At 44.4% G+C, this 21462-nt stretch overlaps 2 protein-coding genes across 3 annotated transcripts; both read right to left on the bottom strand.

Annotated features, from left to right (window-relative positions):
* Nucleotides 1-12917: 12917 nt before the first annotated feature.
* Nucleotides 12918-16140, bottom strand: LOC125521624 (iron-sulfur cluster co-chaperone protein HscB homolog). 2 transcript variants are annotated; one of them, XM_048686685.1, is made up of 6 exons: nucleotides 15353-16140; nucleotides 14115-14205; nucleotides 13935-14024; nucleotides 13663-13728; nucleotides 13417-13485; nucleotides 12918-13334 (listed from the first exon to the last, which is right to left on the bottom strand). In XM_048686685.1, exons 1-6 carry the CDS (start codon nucleotides 15676-15678, stop codon nucleotides 13197-13199), a joined length of 780 nt encoding a protein of 259 aa, XP_048542642.1. In that variant the 5' UTR covers nucleotides 15679-16140; the 3' UTR covers nucleotides 12918-13196. The 2 variants fall into 2 exon arrangements, with proteins under 2 accessions (XP_048542642.1, XP_048542641.1); XM_048686684.1 differs by having other exon boundaries at nucleotides 14115-14211; nucleotides 15353-16137.
* A 2465-nt stretch (nucleotides 16141-18605) lies between these two features.
* Nucleotides 18606-19839, bottom strand: LOC125521642 (fasciclin-like arabinogalactan protein 1). Its single transcript, XM_048686703.1, has one exon. It carries the CDS (start codon nucleotides 19726-19728, stop codon nucleotides 18832-18834), a length of 897 nt encoding a protein of 298 aa, XP_048542660.1. The 5' UTR covers nucleotides 19729-19839; the 3' UTR covers nucleotides 18606-18831.
* Between the last annotated feature and the right edge of the window lie 1623 nt (nucleotides 19840-21462).

Genomic DNA, 21462 nt, shown 5'->3' with positions numbered 1-21462 from the left:
CACTCCTTTCCACAGTTATCAATTGACTGTAGCCAAGGTAATCTCCAGATTTTTGCCATGTTCAAATATAGATCCCTCCCGAATTGACAACTCAAAAACGGGTGGAAGTTGTCCTCCGTGTCTAGTCCACAAACTGGGCAAATACTTGTGGTCTCCAATCCAATCTTATGCTTATTTTTTCCACGTTGGCAGCCCATCGGTCACAACTCTCCATGCAAAATTTGCCACTGTTGGCGGAACTCCACAACTCTAGATGAACTTCCAATAGGTTCTCGCACCGGACGGCGACGAACTAGAGGATGCTGCATTGGCCCCGTGTAACTCATCAAACGCTAGATGATATGCGCTCTTCATGGAGAAGACACCCAACTTGTCCGGCCCCCATGCAATAACATCTTCGCCACGCCTGGGTGAGACCCTGATCTTCAGAATCTCCACCACATCTGCTTGCATGAAATATTGGTTCAGAGTTTGAACTTTCCAGGACCCATTGTCATTCAAGAGATCGGACACATATCGAATGCGACAAACTCCCTGCCTTGAGATTGGTTTATACGAGAAGGGTCGTGGGATCCAACTATAACGCCACACCCGAATGCTTCTCCCATTGCCTATTCTCCAGATCAAACCTTTCTTCAATAACTCTAAACCATGGCTAATAGCCAGCCAAGACAATGAGGCATTTCCAGCAAACACCGTATCTTCTAACTTACCAGCCGGGTAGTATTTGGATTTGAGCAAGCGAGCACACAAACTATCCGGCCTTGTGATCAACCTCCAAGCCTGGCGCGCTAGAAGGGCTTGGTTGAATATACGAAAATCTCGGAAACCGATCCCACCTCTATCTTTTGGCTGCATAAGATGATCCCATCCCTTCCAATGAACCTTCCTCTTCCCCTTCTCCGATCCCCAATAAAAATTCCTCACCATTCTAGTGAGATCGTCACACACCGAGAACGGTAACTTGAACACTCCCATTATATATGTGGGTAAAGCTTGCGCGACAGACTTTATAAGCACCTCTCTCCCCGGCTACGCCAAATATCCGTCTCCCCACTGGACAAATCTTTTGGTAAGGCTTGTCTGAAGATTTTGAAACTTACCTTTAGACATTCGTCCCTCGGGAGTGGGAAGACCCAAGTACTTCTCCTCAAATACCAAACTTGTGAGTTTAAGAACATCCCTGACCTGCTCCTGAGTCGGGACCGGGCACGCTTCACCAAAGAATATCGAGCACTTGTCATAGTTCAAACTTTGGCCCGTGGCCGCACTATATAGATCCAAAGATGCTTTAACATGCCCCGCTTGATCCCTCGATGCCTGAAAAAACAGAATGGTATCATCTGCAAAAAGCAAGTGAGATATGCCCGGTGCTCTCTACAAATTTTTACTGGAGCAATATCGCCAGCTTGCACCTTGCTTTTCAAAATAGCTGAAAGACCATCTGCCACAAATAAGAATAAGAACGGAGAGATTGGGTCTCCTTGCTGTAGCCCATGCGACGGTGCAAATAAATCCAGGAGAGTTCCATTTAACTTTATTGAATACCTCACCGGTGTGACACACACTATTATCCAGTCAATCCATTGATACGTCTCCAACGTATCTATAATTTTTGATTGCTCCATGCTATTATATTATCTATTTTGGATGTTAATGGGCTTTATTTTACACTTTTATATCATTTTTGGGACTAACCTACTAACCGGAGGCCCAACCCAAATTGCTGTTTTTTGCCTATTTTATAGTTTCGCCGAAAAGGAATATCAAACGGAGTCCAAATGGAATGAAACCTTCGGGAACGTGATTTTCTCAACGAATGTGATCCAGTAGACTTGGAGTGGGTGTCAAGAAATAATCGAGGAGGCCACGAGGCAGGGGGGCGCGCCTACCCCCCTAGGCGCGCCCTCCACCCTCGTGGGCCCCTCGTTGCTCCACTGACCTACTTCTTCCTCCTATATATATCCACGTACCTCCCAAACATCCAGGAGCACCATGAAAACCTAATTCCACCGCCACAACCTTCTGTACCCGAGAGATCCCATCTTGGGGCCTTTTCCGGAGCTCCGCTGAAGGGGGCATTGATCACGGAGGGCCTCTACATCAACTCCATGGCCTCTCCGATGATGCGTGAGTAGTTTACTTCAGACCTTCGGGTCCATAGTTATTAGCTAGATGGCTTCTTCTCTCTCTTTGGATCTCAATACAAAGTTCTCCTCGATTCTCTTGGAGATCTATTAGATGTAATCTTCTTTTGCGGTGTGTTTGTCGAGATCCGATGAATTGTGGGTTTATGATCCAGATTATCTATGAACAATATTTGAATCTTCTCTGAATTCTTTTATGTATGATTGGTTATCTTTGCAAGTCTCTTCGAAATATCAGTTTGGTTTGGCCTACTAGATTGATCTTTCTTGCAATGGGAGAAGTGCTTAGCTTTGGGTTCAATCTTGCGGTGCTCGATCCCAGTGCCAGAAAGGAAAACGACACGTATTGTATTGTTGCCATCGAGGATAAAAAGATGGGGTTTATATCATATTGCATGAGTTTATCCCTCTACATCATGTCATCTTACTTAAAGCATTACTCTGTTCTTATGAACTTAATACTCTAGATGTATGCTGGATAGCGGTCGATGTGTGGAGTAATAGTAGTAGATGCAGAATCGTTTCGGTTTACTTGTCACGGACGTGATGCCTATATACATGATCATACCTAGATATTCTCATAACTATGCTCAATTCTAGCAATTGCTCGACAGTAATTCGTTTACCCACCGTAATACTTATGCTCTTGAGAGAAGCCACTAGTGAAACCTATGGCCCCCGGGTCTATCTTCCATCATATTAATCTTCCAACACTTAGCTATTTCTATTGCCGTTTATTTTACTTTGCATCTTTATTTCTCTTTATCATAAAAATACCAAAAATATTATCTTATCATATCTATCAGATCTCACTCTCGTAAGTGACCGTGAAGGGATTGACAACCCCTTTATCGCGTTGGTTGTGAGGTTCTTATTTGTTTGTGTAGGTGCGTGGGACTCGAGCGTGATCTCCTACTAGATTGATACCTTGGTTTTCAAAAACTAAGGGAAATACTTACGCTACTTTACTATATCACCCTTTCCTCTTCAAGGGAAAACCAACGCAGTGCTCAAGAGGTAGCAAGAAGGATTTCTGGCTCCGTTGCCGGGGAGATTCGTGCCAAGTCAAGTCAAGATTTGAATCCCCTGGCACCATTGCCGGGGACTCTATGCACAAGTCAAGACATACTAAGTACCCATCACAAACTCTTATCCCTCGCATTACATTATTTGCCGTTTGCCTCTCGTTTTCCTGTCCCCCACTTTACCCTTGCTGTTTTATTCGTCCTCTCTTTTTCCGTTCGCCTCTTTTTCGCTTGCTTTTTGTTTGCCCGTGTGTTGGATTGCTTGCTTGTCACGATGACTCAATACAATACTAAATTGTGTGACTTTGCCAATACCAACAACAATTATTTTCTTAGCACTCTGATTGCTCCTCTTACCAATGCTGAATCTTGTGAAATTAATGCTGCTTTGTTGAATCTTGTCATGAAAGATCAATTCGCCGGCCTTCCTAGTGAAGATGCCGCTACCCATCTAATCAACTTTGTTGATTTGTGTGATATGCAAAAGAAGAAAGATGTGGATAATGATATTGTTAAACTTAAGCTATTTCCGTTTTCACTTAGAGATCATGCTAAAGCTTGGTTTTCATCTTTGCCTAAAAATAATATTGATTCATGGAATAAGTGCAAATATGCTTTTATCTCTAAATATTTTCCTCCCGCTAAGATCATCTCTCTTAGAAACGATATTATGAATTTTAAGCAACTTGATCATGAACATGTTGCACAAGCTTGGGAGAGGATGAAATTAATGATACGTAATTACCCTACACATGGTTTGAATCTTTGGATGATTATACAAATTTTTATGCCGGATTGAATTTTGCTTCTAGAAATCTTTTAGATTCGGCCGCGGGAGGCACTTTTATGGAAATCACTTTAGGAGAAGCTACCAAACTCCTAGATAATATTATGGTTAATTATTCTCAATGGCACACTGAAAGATCTACTAGTAAAAAAGTGCATGCGATAGAAGAAATTAATGTTTTGAGTGGAAAGATGGATGAACTTATGAAATTGTTTGCTAATAAGAGTGCTCCTACTGATCCTAATGATATGCCTTTGTCTACCTTGATTGAGAATAATAATGAATTATGGATGTGAATTTTGTTGGTAGGAATAATTTTAGTAACAGCGCGTATAGAGGAAATTTTAATTCTAGGCCGTTTCCTAGTAATTCCTTTAATAATTATGGTAATTCCTACAACAATTCTTATGGAAATTATAATAAGATGCCCTCTGATTTTGAATATATTATTAAAGAATTTATTACTTCGCAAAAGAGTTTCAATGCTTTGCTTGAAGAAAAATTGCTTAAGGTTGATGAATTGGCTAGGAACGTTGACGGAATTTCTCTTGATGTTGATTCTTTGAAACTTAGATCTATTCCACCTAAGCATGATATCAATGAGTCTCTCAAAGCCATGAGAATTTCCATTGATGAGTGCAAAGAAAGAACCGCTAGGATGCGTGCTAAGAAAGATTGCTTTGTGAAATTGTGTTCTTCTAGTTTTTGTGAAAATAAAGATGAAGATCTAAAAGTTATTGATGTGTCTCCTATTAAATCTTTGTTTTGCAATATGAATCTTGATAATTATGGGACTGAAGATGATCCACCTTTACCTAGAAGGCGTTCCAAAAATTCAGAGTTTTTTGATCTTGATGCAAAAATTGGTAAAAATGGGATTGAAGAGGTCAAAACTTTAGATATCAATGAACCCACTATTTTAGATTTCAAGGAATTTAATTATGATAATTGCTCTTTGATAGATTGTATTTTCTTGTTGCAATCCATGCTAAATTCTCCTCATGCTTATAGTCAAAATAAAGCTTTTACTAAACATATCGTTGATGCTTTGATGCAATCTTATGAAGAAAAATTTGAGTTGGAAGTTTCTACCCCTAGAAAACTTTATGATGAGTGGGAACCTACTATTAAAATTAAAATTAAAGATCATGAATGCTATGCTTTGTGTGATTTGGGTGCTAGTGTTTCCACGATTCCGAAAACTTTATGTGATTTGCTAGGATTCCGTGAATTTGATGATTGTTCTTTAAACTTGCACCTTGCGGATTCCACTATTAAAAAACCTATGGGAAGAATTAATGATGTTCTTATTTTTTCAAATAGGAACTATGTGCCCGTTGATTTAATTGTTCTTGACATAGATTGCAATCCTTCATGTCCTATTATTCTTGGTAGACCTTTCCTTAGAACGATTGGTGCAATTATTGATATGAAGGAAGGGAATATTAAATTCCAATTTCCATTAAGGAAAGGCATGGAACACTTCCCTAGAAAGAAAGTTAAATTACCATATGAATCTATTATGAGAGCCACTTATGGATTGCCTACCAAAGATGGCAATACCTAGATCTATCTTCGCTTTTATGCCTAGCTAGGGGCGTTAAACGATAGCGCTTGTTGGGAGGCAACCCAATTTTATTTTTATTCCTTGCTTTTTGCTCCTGTTTAATAATAAATAATTTATCTAGCCTCTGTTTTGGTTGTTTTTTTTGTTTAATTAGTGTTTGTGCCAAGTAGAACTGTTGGGAAGACTTGGGGAAAGTCTTTTTGATCTTGCTGTAAAAAACAGAAACTTTAGCGCTCACGAGAATTGCTGTCATTTTTATTTGGAAAGTGCTATTTAGTTAATTATTTTTGCAGATGATTACTAGATAAATTACTCACGTCCAGAAATTTATTTTAGAATTTTGGGGGTTCCAGAAGTTTGCGTTAGCTACAGATTACTACAGACTGTTTTTTGACAGATTCTGTTTTTCGTGTGTTGTTTGCTTATTTTGATGAATCTATGGCTAGTAAAAGAGTTTATAAACCATAGAGAAGTTGGAATACAGTAGGTTTAACACCAATATAAATCAAGAATGAGTTCATTACAGTACCTTAAAGTGGTGTTTTGTTTTCTTTCGCTAACGGAGCTCACGAGATTTTCTATTTAAGTTTTGTGTTGTAAAGTTTTCAAGTTTTGGGTAAAGATTCGATGGATTATGGAACAAGGAGTGGCAAGAGCCTAAGCTTGGGGATGCCCATGGCACCCCAAGTTAAAATTCAAGGACACCAAAAAGCCTAAGCTTGGGGATGCCCCGGAAGGCATCCCCTCTTTCGTCTTCGTCTATCGGTAACTTTATTTGGGGCTATATTTTTATTCACCACATGATATGTGTTTTGCTTGGAGCGTCTTGTATGATTTGAGTCTTTGCTTTTTAGTTTACCACAATCATATTTTCTGTACACACCTTTTGAGAGAGACTCACATGATTTGAAATTTATTAGAATACTCTATGTGCTTCACTTATATCTTTTGAGCCATATAGTTTTTGCTCTAGTGCTTCACTTATACCTTTTAGAGCACGGCGGTGGTTTTATTTTATAAAAATAATTGATATATCATGCTTTACTTATATTATTTTGAGAGTCCTTTAGAACAACATGGAAATTTGCTTTTAGGAATAATATAAAAACTTTCATAGAAGTGCATTGAATACTATGAGAAGTTTGATACTTGATAATTGTTTTGAGATATGGAGATGGTGATATTAGAGTCATGCTAGTTGAGTAGTTGTGAATTTTAGAAATACTTGTGTTGAAGTTTTTGATTCCCGTAGCATGCACGTATGGTGAACCGTTATGTGACGAAGTCGGAGCATGATTTATTTATTGATTGTCCTCCTTATGAGTGGCGGTCGGGGACGAGCGATGGTCTTTTCCTACCAATCTATCCCCCTAGGAGCATGCGCGTAATACTTTGTTTTGATAACTAATAGATTTTTGCAATAAGTATGTGAGTTCTTTATGATTAATGTTGAGTCCGCAGATTATACGCACTCTCACCCTTCTACCATTGCCAGCCTCTCTAATATCGCGCACTTTTCGCCGGTATCATACACCCACCATATATACCTTCCTCAAAACAGTCACCATACGTATCTATTATGGCATTTCCATAGCCATTCCGAGATATATTGCCATGCATCTTTCCACCGTTCTGTTATTATGACACGCTTCATCATTGCTATATTGCTTGCATGATCATGTAGTTGACATCGTATTTGTGGCAAAGACACCGTTCATAATTCTTCATACATGTCACTCATGCATCATTGCACATCCCGGTACACCGCCGGAGGCATTCACATAGAGTCATATTTTGTTCTAAGTATCGAGTTGTAATTCTTGAGTTGTAAGTAAATAAAGTGTGATGATCATCATTATTAGAGCATTGTCCCAAGTGAGGAAAGGATGATAGAGACTATGATTTTCCCACAAGTCGGGATGAGACTCCGGACGAAAAAAATGAAAAAAAGAGAAAGGCCATAAAAAAGGAGAAGGCCCAAAAAGAAAATGAGAGAAAAAGAGAGAAGGGACAATGCTACTATCATTTTTCCACACTTGTGCTTCAAAGTAGCACCATGATCTTCATGATAGAGAGTCTCCTATGATATCACTTTCATATACTAGTGGGAATTTTTCATTATAGAACTTGGCTTGTATATTCCAATGATGGGCTTCCTCAAAATGCCCTAGGTCTTCATGAGCAAGCAAGTTGGATGCACACCCACTTAGTTTCTTTTGTTGAGCTTTCATATACTTATAGCTCTAGTGCATCCGTTGCATGGCAATCCCTACTCACTCACATTGATATCTATTGATGGGCATCTCCATAGCCCGTTGATACGCCTAGTTGATGTGAGACTATCTTCTCCTTTTTGTCTTCTCCACAACCATCATTCTATTTCACATATAGTGCTATATCCATGGCTCACGCTCATGTATTGCGTGAAGATTGAAAAAGTTTGAGAACATCAAAAGTATAAAACAATTACTTGGCTTTTCATCGGGGTTGTGAATGATTTGAATATTTTGTATGGTGAAGATGGAGCATAGGCAGACTATATGATTTTGTAGGGATAATTTTCTTTGGCCATGTTGTTTTGAGAAGACATGCTTAGTTAGTATGCTTGAAGTATTACTATTTTTATGTCAATATTAAACTTTTATCTTGAATCTTTCGGATCTGAACATTCATGCCATAATAAAGAAAAATCACATTGAAAAATATGTTAGAAAGCATTCCACATCAAAAATTCTTTTTATCATTTACCTACTCGAGGACGAGCAGGAATTAAGCTTGCGAATGCTTGATACGTCTCCAACGTATCTATAATTTTTGATTGCTCCATGCTATTATATTATCTATTTTGGATGTTAATGGGCTTTATTTTACATTTTTATATCATTTTTGGGACTAACCTACTAACCGGAGGCCCAACCCAAATTGTAGTTTTTTGCCTATTTTAGAGTTTCACCGAAAAGGAATATCAAATGGAGTCCAAACGGAATGAAACCTTCGGGAACATGATTTTCTCAACAAACGTGATCCAGGAGACTTGGAGTGGGCGTCAAGAAACAATCGAGGAGGCCATGAGGCAGGGGGGAGCGCCCTCCACCCTCGTGGGCCCCTCATTGCTCCACCGACCTACTTATTCCTCCTATATATATCCACGTATCCCCAAACATACAGGAGCACCACAAAAACCTAATTCCACCGCCGCAACCTTCTGTACACGAGAGATCCCATCTTGGGGCCTTTTCCAGAGCTCCGCCGGAGGGGGCATTGATCACGGAGGGCCTCTACATCAACTCCATGGCCTCTCCGGTGATGTGTGAATAGTTTACTTCAGACCTTCGGGTCCATAGTTATTAGCTAGATGGCTTCTTCTCTCTCTTTGGATCACAATACAAAGTTCTCCTCGATTCTCTTGGAGATCTATTCGATGTAATATTTTTTTGCGGTGTGTTTGTCGAGATCCGATGAATTGTGGGTTTATGATCCAGATTATCTATGAACAATATTTGAATCTCCTCTGAATACTTTTATGTACGATTGGTTATCTTTGCAAGTCTCTTCAAAATAATCAGTTTGGTTTGGCCTACTAGATTGATCTTTCTTGCAATGGGAGAAGTGCTTAGCTTTGGGTTCAATCTTGCGGTGCTCGATCCCAGTGACAGAAAGGGAAACGACACGTATTGTATTGTTGCCATCGAGGATAAAAAGATGGGGTTTATATCATATTGCATGAGTTTATCCCTCTACGTCATGTCATCTTACTTAAAGCATTACTCTGTTCTTATGAACTTAATACTCTAGATGCATGCTGGATAGCGGTCGATATGTGGAGTAATAGTAGTAGATGCAGAAGCGTTTCGGTCTACTTGTCACTGACGTGATGCCTATATACATGATCATACCTAGATATTCTCATAACTATGCTCAATTCTATCAATTGCTCGACAGTAATTCGTTTACCCACCGTAATACTTATGCTCTTGAGAGAAGCCACTAGTAAAACCTATGGCCCCGGGTCTATCTTCCATCATATTAATCTTCCAACACTTAGCTATTTCTATTGTCGTTTATTTTACTTTGCATCTTTATTTCTCTTTATCATAAAAATACCAAAAATATTATCTTATCATATCTATCAGATCTCACTCTCGTAAGTGACTGCGAAGGGATTGACAACCCCTTTATCGCGTTGGTTGCGAGGTTCTTATTTGTTTGTGTAGGTGCGTGGGACTCGAGCGTGATCTCCTACTGGATTGATATCTTGGTTTTCAAAAACTGAGGAAAATACTTACGCTACTTTACTTCATCATCCTTTCCTCTTTAAGGGAAAACCAACGCAGTGCTTAAGAGGTAGCATTCATCGATGAGAGAACCCTAACCTTTGCATCACCTGCTTCAAGAAAGCCCAATCAACTCTATCATAAGCTTTTGACAAGTCCAACTTATATGCACAAAAACTCCTTGAGGGATCCTTCTCTTGTTTAATATAATGCAAGCACTCGAAGGCAACCAAAGCATTGTCTGTAATAATCCTGCCTGGTATAAATGCACTTTGCTCCACATAGATTATATCATCCAGCAAGGGCCTTAATCTGTTAACAAGGCACTTTGAAATTACCTTGTAGGTGACATTACAAAGACTTATTGGCCTATAGTCAGACATCCTTGAGAGGTTAGATGTTTTTGGGATGAGCACAATTGATGTATCATTTAACACCCTCAGGCATAACACCAGAACTGGAAAAAATTCCTGACCGCAGCCAGCACTCCCTCCTTCACCGTGCTCCAATTATGCTGGAAGAAACGAGCGGGAAAGCCGTCTGGGCCTGGTGCCTTCAAAGGCCCAATTTGAAACAATGCATCGGAGATCTCCTTGTCCGTAAACGGCGCACACAGCTGGTCATTATCAGCCGGCGTCACCACTCGTTCAAACAAACTTACTACTTCAGATGCATTCAAGGTAGTGTCTGCAGCAAATATATTATGGAAATACTCGTTTGCGATCCTGCTCATCGCTGCAAACTCCGTATGAACGGTTTCGATACTGTAAGTCAATTCCCTGATCTTATTCTTCCTCGCTCTCCAGACTGCTTAAGCGCCCTCAGCGCCCTTAACGGGATTAATTTTAATAGAATTTGCCAGTCCACCGCAGCTAAAATTTTTCAGTTTAATTTTGTGTCAATTAGGGTAACTGGCATTCACGCACAACACAGTATGGGTCGACCAACTATGTTTTTTAATGGGTTGACTGATGAGCCTATGCGACCATTGACCGTTAACCGGTCCACCAGCGACCGTTGACCTCAGAGAGTCAGCCATTGACTTAAAAAGGGAAACATTCACATTTTTTTTATAAAAGTTCAATAAATTTTAGAAAGTTCATGAAATTTCAATAAAGTTATTTTTTGAAAATGTTCATAAAAGTTTTAAAAGTTCAAAATTTGAGAAAAGATCATGAATTTGGAAAATTTGTAATTTGGCAAAAGTTCACAAAACGGAAAAGATCATGAATTTGGAAAAGAAAAGTTCAAAAAATATTTGAAACAAGTTCATGAATTTGAAATAAAAATTCACAACAAACATAAAAAGGTTTTCAAATTTGAAAATAAGTTTGAAAAATTGCAAAAAGTTCACGAATTTGATAAACAAAAAAAGGAAGATAGAAAAAGGAGGAAACAAAAAAGGAAAAAGGAAACAAAATGGGAAAAACTGGTGGAGCAAAACACTAAAGTGGCCGGCCCATCTAGATACCTAGAGGGGGTGTGTGCCGGTTAGTAAAATACACTCTAACCGGCGCTTAAGGCGCCAAATAGGAGTCGGGAGTTTTAACCCTAGCCCTCTGCTTCTCCGTTGCGCTGGTGGCAAACCCTATTGGTGGTGGGGAGGTTCTCCGCCGCTAGTGTCCCAACGATCGTGCCACCGTAGTAAGCCGGGCGGTGACCCACCGAGCACGACATTGGTCGTCGAGTGGACGACGAGCAGTGAGACTATTGGCGTATGTTGGATCTGTGGGTGCGATGGTGGTCAGATGGTTAAGCCAAATCACAGAGACAAAGGAAGTATCCTACGTTGATACCAATTATAAGTTCAAAGTATACGATTAGAGGGGGTGAATGGGTATTTTAAATATATTCTTTGAAAAAGAAAAGTTCTTCGAAGAATAGTTGAATAACAAAACTCCAACTAAGCAGAAATGGTGAATTCTAGAAAAGTAGAAAGCTAAACTTAGGAGCATGCAATGAAAACAACTACTACTCCGTCCGAATTTATTAGGCCCCCTCTTATTTTGGGCTAACATTTGACAATAGATTTAACTAATAAAATGTAAACTACATGTCAGAAAATTATATCAGTGAAAACCTATTCCAAATACAAATCCATTAACATATTCTTTTAGCATATGCTTTATATTTTATTAGTCAAATAGATGGTCAAAATTTGAACTAAATACGAGGGGGCCTAAGAAAACCAGATGGAGGTAGTAACAAAAGTAGACAGGAGCGAGCTAGTAAGATACTAGTAAATAGAGAAACACTAAGCAATTAAACTAAACTAGCAAGAAGACACAATTCTCAAAACCAATAATGAGTACATAACTTAACAAAATTAAGTAATGGAATGGAAGTACTTGATAAGTCTTCACAGAAGTCACAGAGAGGACAGAGAGAAGAATTCTTCAAAACACAACAATGTACTCAAAATACATGTTTCAAGGAATTGTAACTCGTAAGCTTGGTGAAGACACAATGATTTGTTTACCCAAATTCAAACTATTCAAAATCCAATTCATCGCTAATGGCGAAACCAGCCTGTATGTGCACCGCACGAGTAACCTTTGCTTGGTTATACGTCTTGGTTGAAGAGGCTTAGCGCTCTTACGGCACAATTGTCCTCACATTGTTCTCCTTGAACTAAGTTTCTCAGAACTCGTAGATCTTGGCATCTTGCGGTGATCTCCAAACCGGTACAAACATGTTCTTCGACAACCAGTCCCGAGCTCAGCCAAAAAAATCAAGCCAGGCTAAGTCGGGCTTGCCATTTGAGTCGTGCCCAGGCTCCATTTTGCAGCCGAAACTGCATTTGGGCCAGGCTCGGGCTTCAGTTTTTCAGCATTTCAGGTCAGGTTTTGGAGCTGGCCTTACATGTGTACACTCTTCTAAAAAACAGCATTCGAGGCAGGCTTTCAGTCTTGTTTTCGAGCCAGTCTCCACTTGAGAAAAGGGACATTTTCAGGCTTCGGGCCAGTCCGGGGTTCAGGCTTTTTCAAGCCCAGCCCAAAACCTGGCCCGGCCCGGCATATGATCAGGTTTATTCAGGGGATGCAGATCCTCTGACGTACGTACGAAGCAAAATCAGGGATAGCTACAGTTCCCTGATCTGCCCTCGGTACGCGCACGAAAAGCAACCAGCACAGTATTTTGTCTGCAGTATAATTTTCCCACGGCCACACCAGCCAACCAGGATACAACACAGGTAACGCAAGGAAAACAACGTATAAAAACAGAGTCACTTTATTCAGTCAAACTACGTAGTACGGACTCTGCCTCTCAGGATGCCTCAACAGACCTGCAACCAGCTTACAAGCGCATGTCAGCCACCAGACTCCCGGCGCCGTGGACCCTGTCTAGTTTTCTTGAAGGCGTAACAATCTACATGGCTCCCAGTCGGGGCCAAGATCAAAGCTTCTTCACAGTTTCTTCCATAGCACGTTCATAGTATCTCATCCTCTGTGTAGCTTCCACGGCACCGTCGAAGTCCCTCTTGTCGAACGCTTCCTGGAAGGATTTGGCCCAGGTTTCGAGCTTACTCTTCATCTGGGAAAGGTTACATACAATGTGAGCCAATTCTGCTTCCCCATTGGGGATAATGGCATGGTGTAATCATGTTCAGAAGAACCTGAGATTGGATCTTCTTCAGAGTTTGCGAATCACCGGCTTCGCTAACTGCTTCGCGTATCTCCATCATCTGCAAGTTAAATGAAAGTATAGTTTTCTTCAGAGTGATCATGTGCCGAGATATATTTTCTTGGTAATATAAAATAATTAATTCTTCTTGCAGCTATTGGAAGTAAACTATATGAAAGCAGAATTTGATGATTTTTGTTGGCTGCATGCAAAAGCATAAAGGGGGAGATTGTTTTACCTCCATAAGAAGTTCTGGATCATTGATAGTCTTCTCCTCATCAACGTGTATCCCCTCAAGTTGCAGCTGCCAAATGGTTTGGTATGGTTGAAAAGCGTTTTGGCAGTAAGATGTAATTTCATATTTACTTATGTAAGTCAACGAAAGAAAAACTCAATATAACCATAACAGCTGCTGGGATGGCCCAACAAACCACACATCATTACGTCAAGCTTTTACGGTTGAACACTTCTGCATCAGTGAAACTTAAGAACACCACTGGAGCAACTTACCAAGTACAATGCCCTTGGTAAAGGTTTGCTCAGTGTGCGATATGCCTCAATGACAAGTGCTGACTGCCCAGCCGCAAAATCTCTCTCTTTCTGCAAGAGACACAAGCCATATCAGGAGAGGTTTGAAGGCTCAAACTAAAATGGGAATATCCAACTTTTGCTAAGGATGTCAGTCTCTACCTCTGATTTAGAATGAACAAGGTCAGGATGTAACTTCTTCTGCCAGTCTTTGTACTTTCCTTCTAAGTTGGTATCCTTTACGTCATATCCTCTGTCCCTACAGAAACCAGTTAAAATTTCAACCACTGTTCTATATGTTTAAGCCGTAGGGTGTTACTATACTAGAATGAACAATGTTTGCAATGTTAGGATCTTTCAAGAAATCATTTCAAGGGAGATGAATCAATGATATGATTATTAAGACGTGAGCAAGTGATGTTTAAGATGAAGCAAATGGTACAATATTGTAGCATTACAGGAACTGACAAGTGCACGGAGCGGCTGAAGATGTTTGAAAATCCAATCCTCAAAGTCGATTTTCCGAGGACAAGCAATCACACACGAGGCACGGCATCGAGATTTGTTAACAAGGTTCACCGAACTCGGCTACAACCCCGGGGCATGACTACGGGCGCTCCTCCCTGCTGACACCGCTACTCTGTTCAAGAATTCATCCGATTAACCAGTTAACTTGCCGATTAATCCCTACTCATAGGGTCCCCGAGTAGCCGATTACCCGATAAATCGTCCGATTAATTGATTAAATGGCCGATTAACTTGCCGATTAGCCTATTAATCCCCTACTCACCAGCCGACCGAACAGCTACCAGTTAACGATTTCCTCAACAAAGGCTACAATACCAACACCAGACCACCCGGGCACCGACATGCCATCAGATCCGCCGTGCACCTGTGCTATTATTTTGGCATTGGTTATAGGAGGCCTAGGATACAAGTGTCCTTGAACACGACTCCATACCCTATCTACACACCATACAAATCCAAGTCCAAACTTAACCTGACTTGTAAAAATATTCGACACAATTCCAACAGAAGATATGCATCCAGTTATTATCATAGGTAGAAAGTTGTGCCACACACAAAAGTTCATTCATCAACCAGTCCCATGCCTTATTATTTTGCTTGCTGATATATGGGGAACACGAAAGTTCAAAAGAGTACCAGCCAAAATTCCAGTATATTAACATCATAATGCAGCAAATTCAGGTGTGCTCATAAATTATATTTGTTAAGTACGGTACACCAGATGCAGCATTTCTCACAAGAAAATAAATAAAGTTGTTTCAAAACTAGAATAACAGCAAATTCAGCAAAAGACACAGCACACAGGCAAATATGGTCTGATTGCCCACAAACACGCAACAAAAGATGGAAGGTTCAGGAAGGTTGCTACTCACAGGCCAAATATTCGGAAGTAGTCGATCGCAGGATCAACGGGCTGCACACTCCTGCAGGACCCGCAGGAGAGGAATGCCCCCTTGGCGCCACAACTCCAGCACTCGCCGCCAATGCCGCCATCACCTCCTGCCTGGTTCGATAGGCTTCGAGAGGGAGGAACTCCGATGGAATCCCGAAAGGTTCCAAGATTGTGGTGGAAAGAGGATGAAGCGAAGGCGGAGCTAGAGCAGGTGGCTGTGGGAGCAGGAGGCTGTGGGGGTCGTCGGATGCGGCGGCCGGCGATTCCGGCGAGGTGGAGGCAGATCGGTCCGGCTCGGCGCCACATGGTCTTTGGCTGGTTGACCACTCGGTGGGCGAAGGCACGAGGAAATTGGGGAATTTGAGGCACTTTCCAATGCAATAGACAGCAAAGAGCAAACCCTAAATCAGAAATTGGGGAATGGGAAGTGGCGCAATGGAAAACTTGCCTCAAGTCCTCAAATCGGGCTAAAGGCTGGCCACTGGGCAGGGTTGCTGGCTTGCAGCCGGCCGAGTGCCGGAATCGGCGGACAGCGGACTGGGCGGCAGGCGCCGGTTTGCAGGGGCGCCAAGGGGGCGCGGTAGCGCCGAGCTCCGGGAAGGGGCGCCTCCTTGGCGTCTAGCGACGGCGAGGCAGGCAGCGACGGGCGATGGCGTCCGGCGAGGTAAGCGGCGAGCCGGCGAGATCAGGAGCCGAGCGGCCGAGGTAGAGGGCGAGTAGGGGCTCGGTGCGTCTGTCCCAGTTTTTTTTGTCTGTCCCAGTGTGCCTGCGTGCGTTGTTTGTTGGGCTAGCTTCTTTTTTTTTTGAGAATGTTTGTTGGGCTAGCTGGCTGAGATGGGTCGGGAGATTGATGTTGGGCCTTGTTTTCTTTTCTGGTCTATATGTAATTTTCTATGATATAGGCCGGTTTAAAATTCCAGGGTGGGCCACGACCCACGAAATCACTAATTGAGGAGCACTTCTTTCAAAGATCACTTCCCCCCTCTTCGGATTGCGACAAGTGACACGCTGCATGTGTGTCACTTGTTGCAACCTGGGAGTTTTTTTTTTCGTAGATCCGTTTATTTAAAATATTTTATCTCTTAAACCGTGCATTCAAATCTCAAATCGTTTTCACCATTGAATTTCTCGCGTCGAGATCTTCAATACTAGATCACATATTGATAGATTATGGCAAACTTTTTTCACAAAAAAACTCGAACAAAAAGCCGAACCGGAAGCACTTTATTCTTTCCGAAAGGCACGCTTGCGCCTCTTGTGAAAGCAAAACCGTGCCTCTCACGAAAGGACAAAAAAAAAGAGAAAAACACATTTTTTTCGTTTCCGTGAGGCACGGCCATGCCTCCCACGAAAGATTTTTTTATTTAGGAAAGACGCCTTTTTATGTTTCCGAGAAGCATGGTCGTGCCTCTCGTGGAAGCAAATCCATACCTCTCGCAGAAGTAAAACCTTTCCTCTCGCGGAAGCAAAAGAAAAACGTTTTTTGCACAACTTTTTTTTGTCGAAAAGCTAAGAAAAAAATGGTAGAAAACCGAAAAGCCAAAAAACCCTTAAAAGCCAAAAACGTGTGTGAAAAAGCAAAATAAAAAACAAAATTTGGAGGCAGTGCCCAGAGCACGGCAGGTAGCGGTGGCAGAGAGCGCGCTCGCTCTCTTCCCACCCCAAGTGGCTCTTGGGGAGGCTCCCGAAGAAGCGCACCTCAATTAGTGACCCACCATGTCCACCCTATAGGATGTTGATCCGTCTTTTGAGTTATTCCCATTAAAAATTCAGCACCTAGTGATCATTTTGACGCTGAGAGGTGGGGGACCTGGCATCTTCAAGAATCCTATGTTCTTCGTCATCATCTAGTGATCAGCCCGGGGGGGGGGGGGAAGAGGACGAAGTAGACTGGCGCTGGGAGAGAGGGTGCATGCGGACATCCCGAGGCTCGCTGGAGAGAAGATAGAAGGAGGAGTAGGGCGTAGAGGCAACTCACCTGCCCCGCCGTCGAGCTGTGAGTCGTGCCGCTTCTCGTCTTGTCTCAAGCGCCGCTATGGACGTGTTTGGTTAGGTGCATGGATGTAATTTTGGACCGTTTGGTCAGGTAGGTTGCATCAAAATCTTGGCTCACATGAATCTCAAAGCACCTCTTAGTTAGGCCTTCGAGTAACAATATAATTGTTAGTTTCCACTCAGCCAGACTCGTCTCGTGCAAGTAGGGGCAACGCGATGCTGGGCTCACGTGAATAGGAAGATGACACATGCTTGCAGGCGTCCCCAAAAAATCGATGGGAGTAATACGGTCATCTCCTGCCGACTGCTCGCCCTATTTACCTACCTTCGGCTCACCGTCTGAACCCGCGCCGTCATTTCCCTTTCCCCTTCGAGCACTCCCTCCTAGGGTTCTTCTTCATCGACAAGTAGGTAAGTTGCGCCATCTTCTCCGGTCGACGATGGTTGGCAATGGCGATTCTTCTTCCTCCTCTTCTCCGAGTTGTTCATTGACGACTCCGCCTCGCTACTCCGATGGCTATAAGTAACATCACTCCCTACTCGTTGTAGAGTAGATCTGTGACCTTGTTGTAGCTTAGATATGTGAGTATGTGGTAGATTAGACTATTGCTTCATGATGGTGTGTGAGGATGTGGTAGAACAGATACTAGTGATGCCGTTTTGGTAGTATGATAGGTTTTGATTGTCGTTAATGATGATGCTCATAGTGTTTTGGTAGATGTAAATGTTTTCCATGTCAGTTGAATGCTAGTTTGGTGCCTGTGGTAGTGTGGTGAGATTGATGATCAGTCCATGCTAGTTTGGAGGATGTGCTAGATAAAGAATTTGCCATCCGGATGTGATTTTGAGGGGAAGAGTAAGGGATAAGACGGGGCTTGCGTTGTTCCCTCAGATTGCTACAGGGATCGAAAGTTTTGTGTGCTTTGCGCAGGGGGTGCAATGGAACGAACAATGCACCCGCCGCAATTGTCACCGTGTTGAGATTTGTGGCTGGGATTGGCCGCACGAGAGATCGGCTTCCAGAGAACGTACACTGTACATCATTTCCGTAAAAGTAAACATTTCCTATGTGATGAACTAATGCGGTTGGATCGATCGGTTTCCATGTGATCGTGCAAGAGTAGGTTTGAATTTTGTCGATAGACCCCCTTGCTAAATGGGTGTTCTTCCTTGTTTTACAAAGGTGGATTTGCAAGATCCCTCAAAGAAAAGAAAAAGGTGGATTTGCAAGATTCATCGGAAAGTCTAGAGCTCGGTCCATGCAACGCAGAAATAAATTACTAGCAACAATTCAAACATAGCCATGCACTCCTTGACTAAACGCGAGCATCGTCCAATTATTCTGCTCAAATCTGCCAGCGATAACCAGCGCTCATTAACCACTGTTTCCATCGGGTAAGAGCGAGCACTAATCGCGGGATCCAGCGCCCCTGACAGCGGGCATTCATTCCAAGCACAGATTGCTCACCACAGCAGAAACACGACGACCGGCACGGCCACCGCCACCACCGCGCCGAGGCTCCACGGCTCCGAGTCGCTGGCGCCACTCTTGTGCTCGTCGGCAGGCGGCTGGTCTCCGTCCGCCCCAGGTTCTTCCGCCGGCGTCTCCACCACGGGCGTTGGGGAAGGCACGGGCTCTTTGGCCGGCTTCGGCGGTGGCGCGGTGTGATTCTTTGGCGACGGAGGCAGGGCCGCCGGGGCCTTAGCAGGTGCAGGGGCCACGACCGGCGCCAGAGGAGCAGGCGCAGGCGCAGGCGCCTTGGGAGCAGGAGCCGGGGCCGGGGCCGGCGGCGTGGGCACCTTCGCCTCGGCGGTGAAGGACGAGATGGCGTCGCTCACCTGCAGCACGGCGATGTCCCAGGGCGCCTCCTTGACCGACTTCACGTAGAACACGGCGGCTGTCCCGTTCACCCCCTCCGCTGGCCGGAACGAGACGTGGTCGTCCTTGCCGCCCCGCGTGATGTTCACGATGCCGGCGGCCCCCGGCGCGCCGTGGGCCTGGTAGAGGCTGGCGGCCTGCCTGAACCCGCCGTCGAGGGTGCGGAGCCTGGCGTCGCCGAGGTAGTCGAGGAGGACGTGCAGGGAGAGCACGCGCGCGAGGGCGTCCGGCTGGAGGCGCCGCTCCGCGAGCCGCGCCACGGCGGCGTTGTCGACGGCGAGGACGGTGACGGGGCTGCGCGCGTCGATCTCGGCGCTGAGGTTCGCGCCGGCCAGGGCGGCGCTGAACTGGGTTAAGTCCGGGCTGGCGGCGGCGAGGATCTCCGTGATGTTGTGCCGTCCGGCCTGGCCCTGGCACAGCGGGAACGCGCAGAGGAGCAGCAGGAGGAGGACGGAGCAGGGGACGGCTCCGGTGGACGCCATGGTGCACCGCTGCGCGCCGGGGAAGGACTACTACCGCGCGCGCTCCTCCCGTGTCGCTCGCTGGGCCGCTGGTGTCTGGAGAGGGGGAGGAAGGGTTTAGGCCAGGCCCCTAGATATACTACGATGAAGCTGCCGCGTGAGCCTCACGTGGTCCGGCCGGAGCCAGAACCAACGTGCGAGAGGCGATACGAGGTGGGGACACGTCGTCAGACGCGCGCGCACGCCACTGTACACGGAGATACGCACGCACGAAGGGTGGGTGGGTGTGCATGCAGCAGGATATGGAAATGCTTAATAATGTTACTACGACAATGAGTTAATGCTGTATTTTTTCGAGTGGGGTGAATCAATGCATGCAATTTGTGACCGGATGCTATTTGTGCGCTGCTTAGCTGGTGGCCCGTCCCGCTCTTCGCCTCTTTGACAGCGGAGACAACTGGACGAAAGCTTGATTGGGCATGCATCAATGGCGGCCGTGGTGAAAATGGGAGATGATGAGAGGTGCGTGGTAATGAGCCTTGTTTGGATGCCAAATCGGTGGCGTGCCATGGTCTGTCCTCTGCTACCAACCGTGCTTCTTGTGGCCGCACTACATAAATGGTTCCCTTTTATCACATTGTTCCAAAGGTGTGCGTGGCGAGGCGTCTACTGAGGAGAGGAATGCTTTCACGCTGCTAGCTGGAGAAGATTGGACTGTCTAGTGACATTTGTACACACGATCGGCCTAGCTAGAGTGTCACAAGAAACAAGAAACGGAAGCATATGTACACGGCCTCCATTAAGACAGTGTGGTAAAGTGGTAACCGCGGCTCTTTCCTGGAAACTTCGTGGGGCTATACCTGGTTGGGGTTCCTTCGCTCCTACTTAACTCGGCCCATTTCGGCAACTCCTCATCTGAGGTGTGTATTTATCATCTTATCTCTCTGTTAATTGCTAAGCACCCACCACACTACTATTTCGTGACCACGATACCCCTTCGGGTCCACGTCGCTCTCGTCGGGGCGACAACCAAACATTAGCCTCCGGCAGGCCCCGCCCTTTGTCCCTCTCCCTCGTTGCCGCCAGAGGAGCCTATCGGGAAACTGTATTGCCATCGATGAAGGTGGCAGTGAGGTCCTCGTCACTCTGCTGTCCGCTCTCGAGTACATATCAGGTGCTCCAGCCCCTCAAGTGCTCCTATAATACAAGCTCCTGTGAACCGCTGGATTTGAGATCCAAGGGTCATGTGAGGAGCTTCGGCAAAATCGCAAAAAAGAACTCCAGGAGGCAAATAATTGCGCGCAAGTCCAACATCTCGGCTGGTAACCTTGGGATCTCATATCCAACCGCCCCACGGGAGTTTGTATCATGGGAGCACCTGAGGGGCTGGAGCACCTGATATGCCCCCTATAATCTCTAGTGCAGGCTCAAGAAGACGAGGTGACTGCCACGGGTGGAGAAGGCGACACCCCTCCACGAGAAGCGACACTGCATGGTGATGGTCGTTCCCTTGTGCGAGTGGAGGGTGATGGCCGTGGACCGTGGGTCGTTCTAGCAGTACTCATTCCAGATCTCAAGGCCCCGGGTCTTGAACCTCTCAAGCGGCCTCAGCCTTGCCATATCTAGACACCGCGTGGTGTCCATCTGCCGGATCTACCACTAGTAGAAAAGAGGGTTTTGGTTCAGGCCGGGTCAGCCCATTAGTCTCGGTTCAGTCCAGAACCGGGACCCATGGGGGCATTGGTCCCGGTTCGT

This window comes from Triticum urartu, chromosome 7, assembly GCF_003073215.2.
Source record: "Triticum urartu cultivar G1812 chromosome 7, Tu2.1, whole genome shotgun sequence".
Lineage (NCBI taxonomy): Eukaryota > Viridiplantae > Streptophyta > Magnoliopsida > Poales > Poaceae > Triticum > Triticum urartu.
The sequence above is the reverse complement of the archived record's forward strand: the minus strand, read 5'-3'. Positions and strand labels throughout refer to the sequence as shown.

Bases quoted from the DNA above. Each gene is read 5' to 3' on its own strand.
- LOC125521624 (XM_048686684.1), bottom strand. From the start codon at position 15,678: ATGTGGCGCCGAGCCGGACCGATCTGCCTCCACCTCGCCGGAATCGCC. The intron at 14,025-14,114 runs GTAGAGACTGAC...TGTCTCTTGCAG, and splicing joins TTGTTCATTCTAAATCAGAG to AAAGAGAGAGATTTTGCGGC. The intron at 13,486-13,662 runs GTAAAACAATCT...TTTAACTTGCAG, and splicing joins ATCCAGAACTTCTTATGGAG to ATGATGGAGATACGCGAAGC.
- LOC125521642 (XM_048686703.1), bottom strand. From the start codon at position 19,728: ATGGCGTCCACCGGAGCCGTCCCCTGCTCCGTCCTCCTCCTGCTGCTC.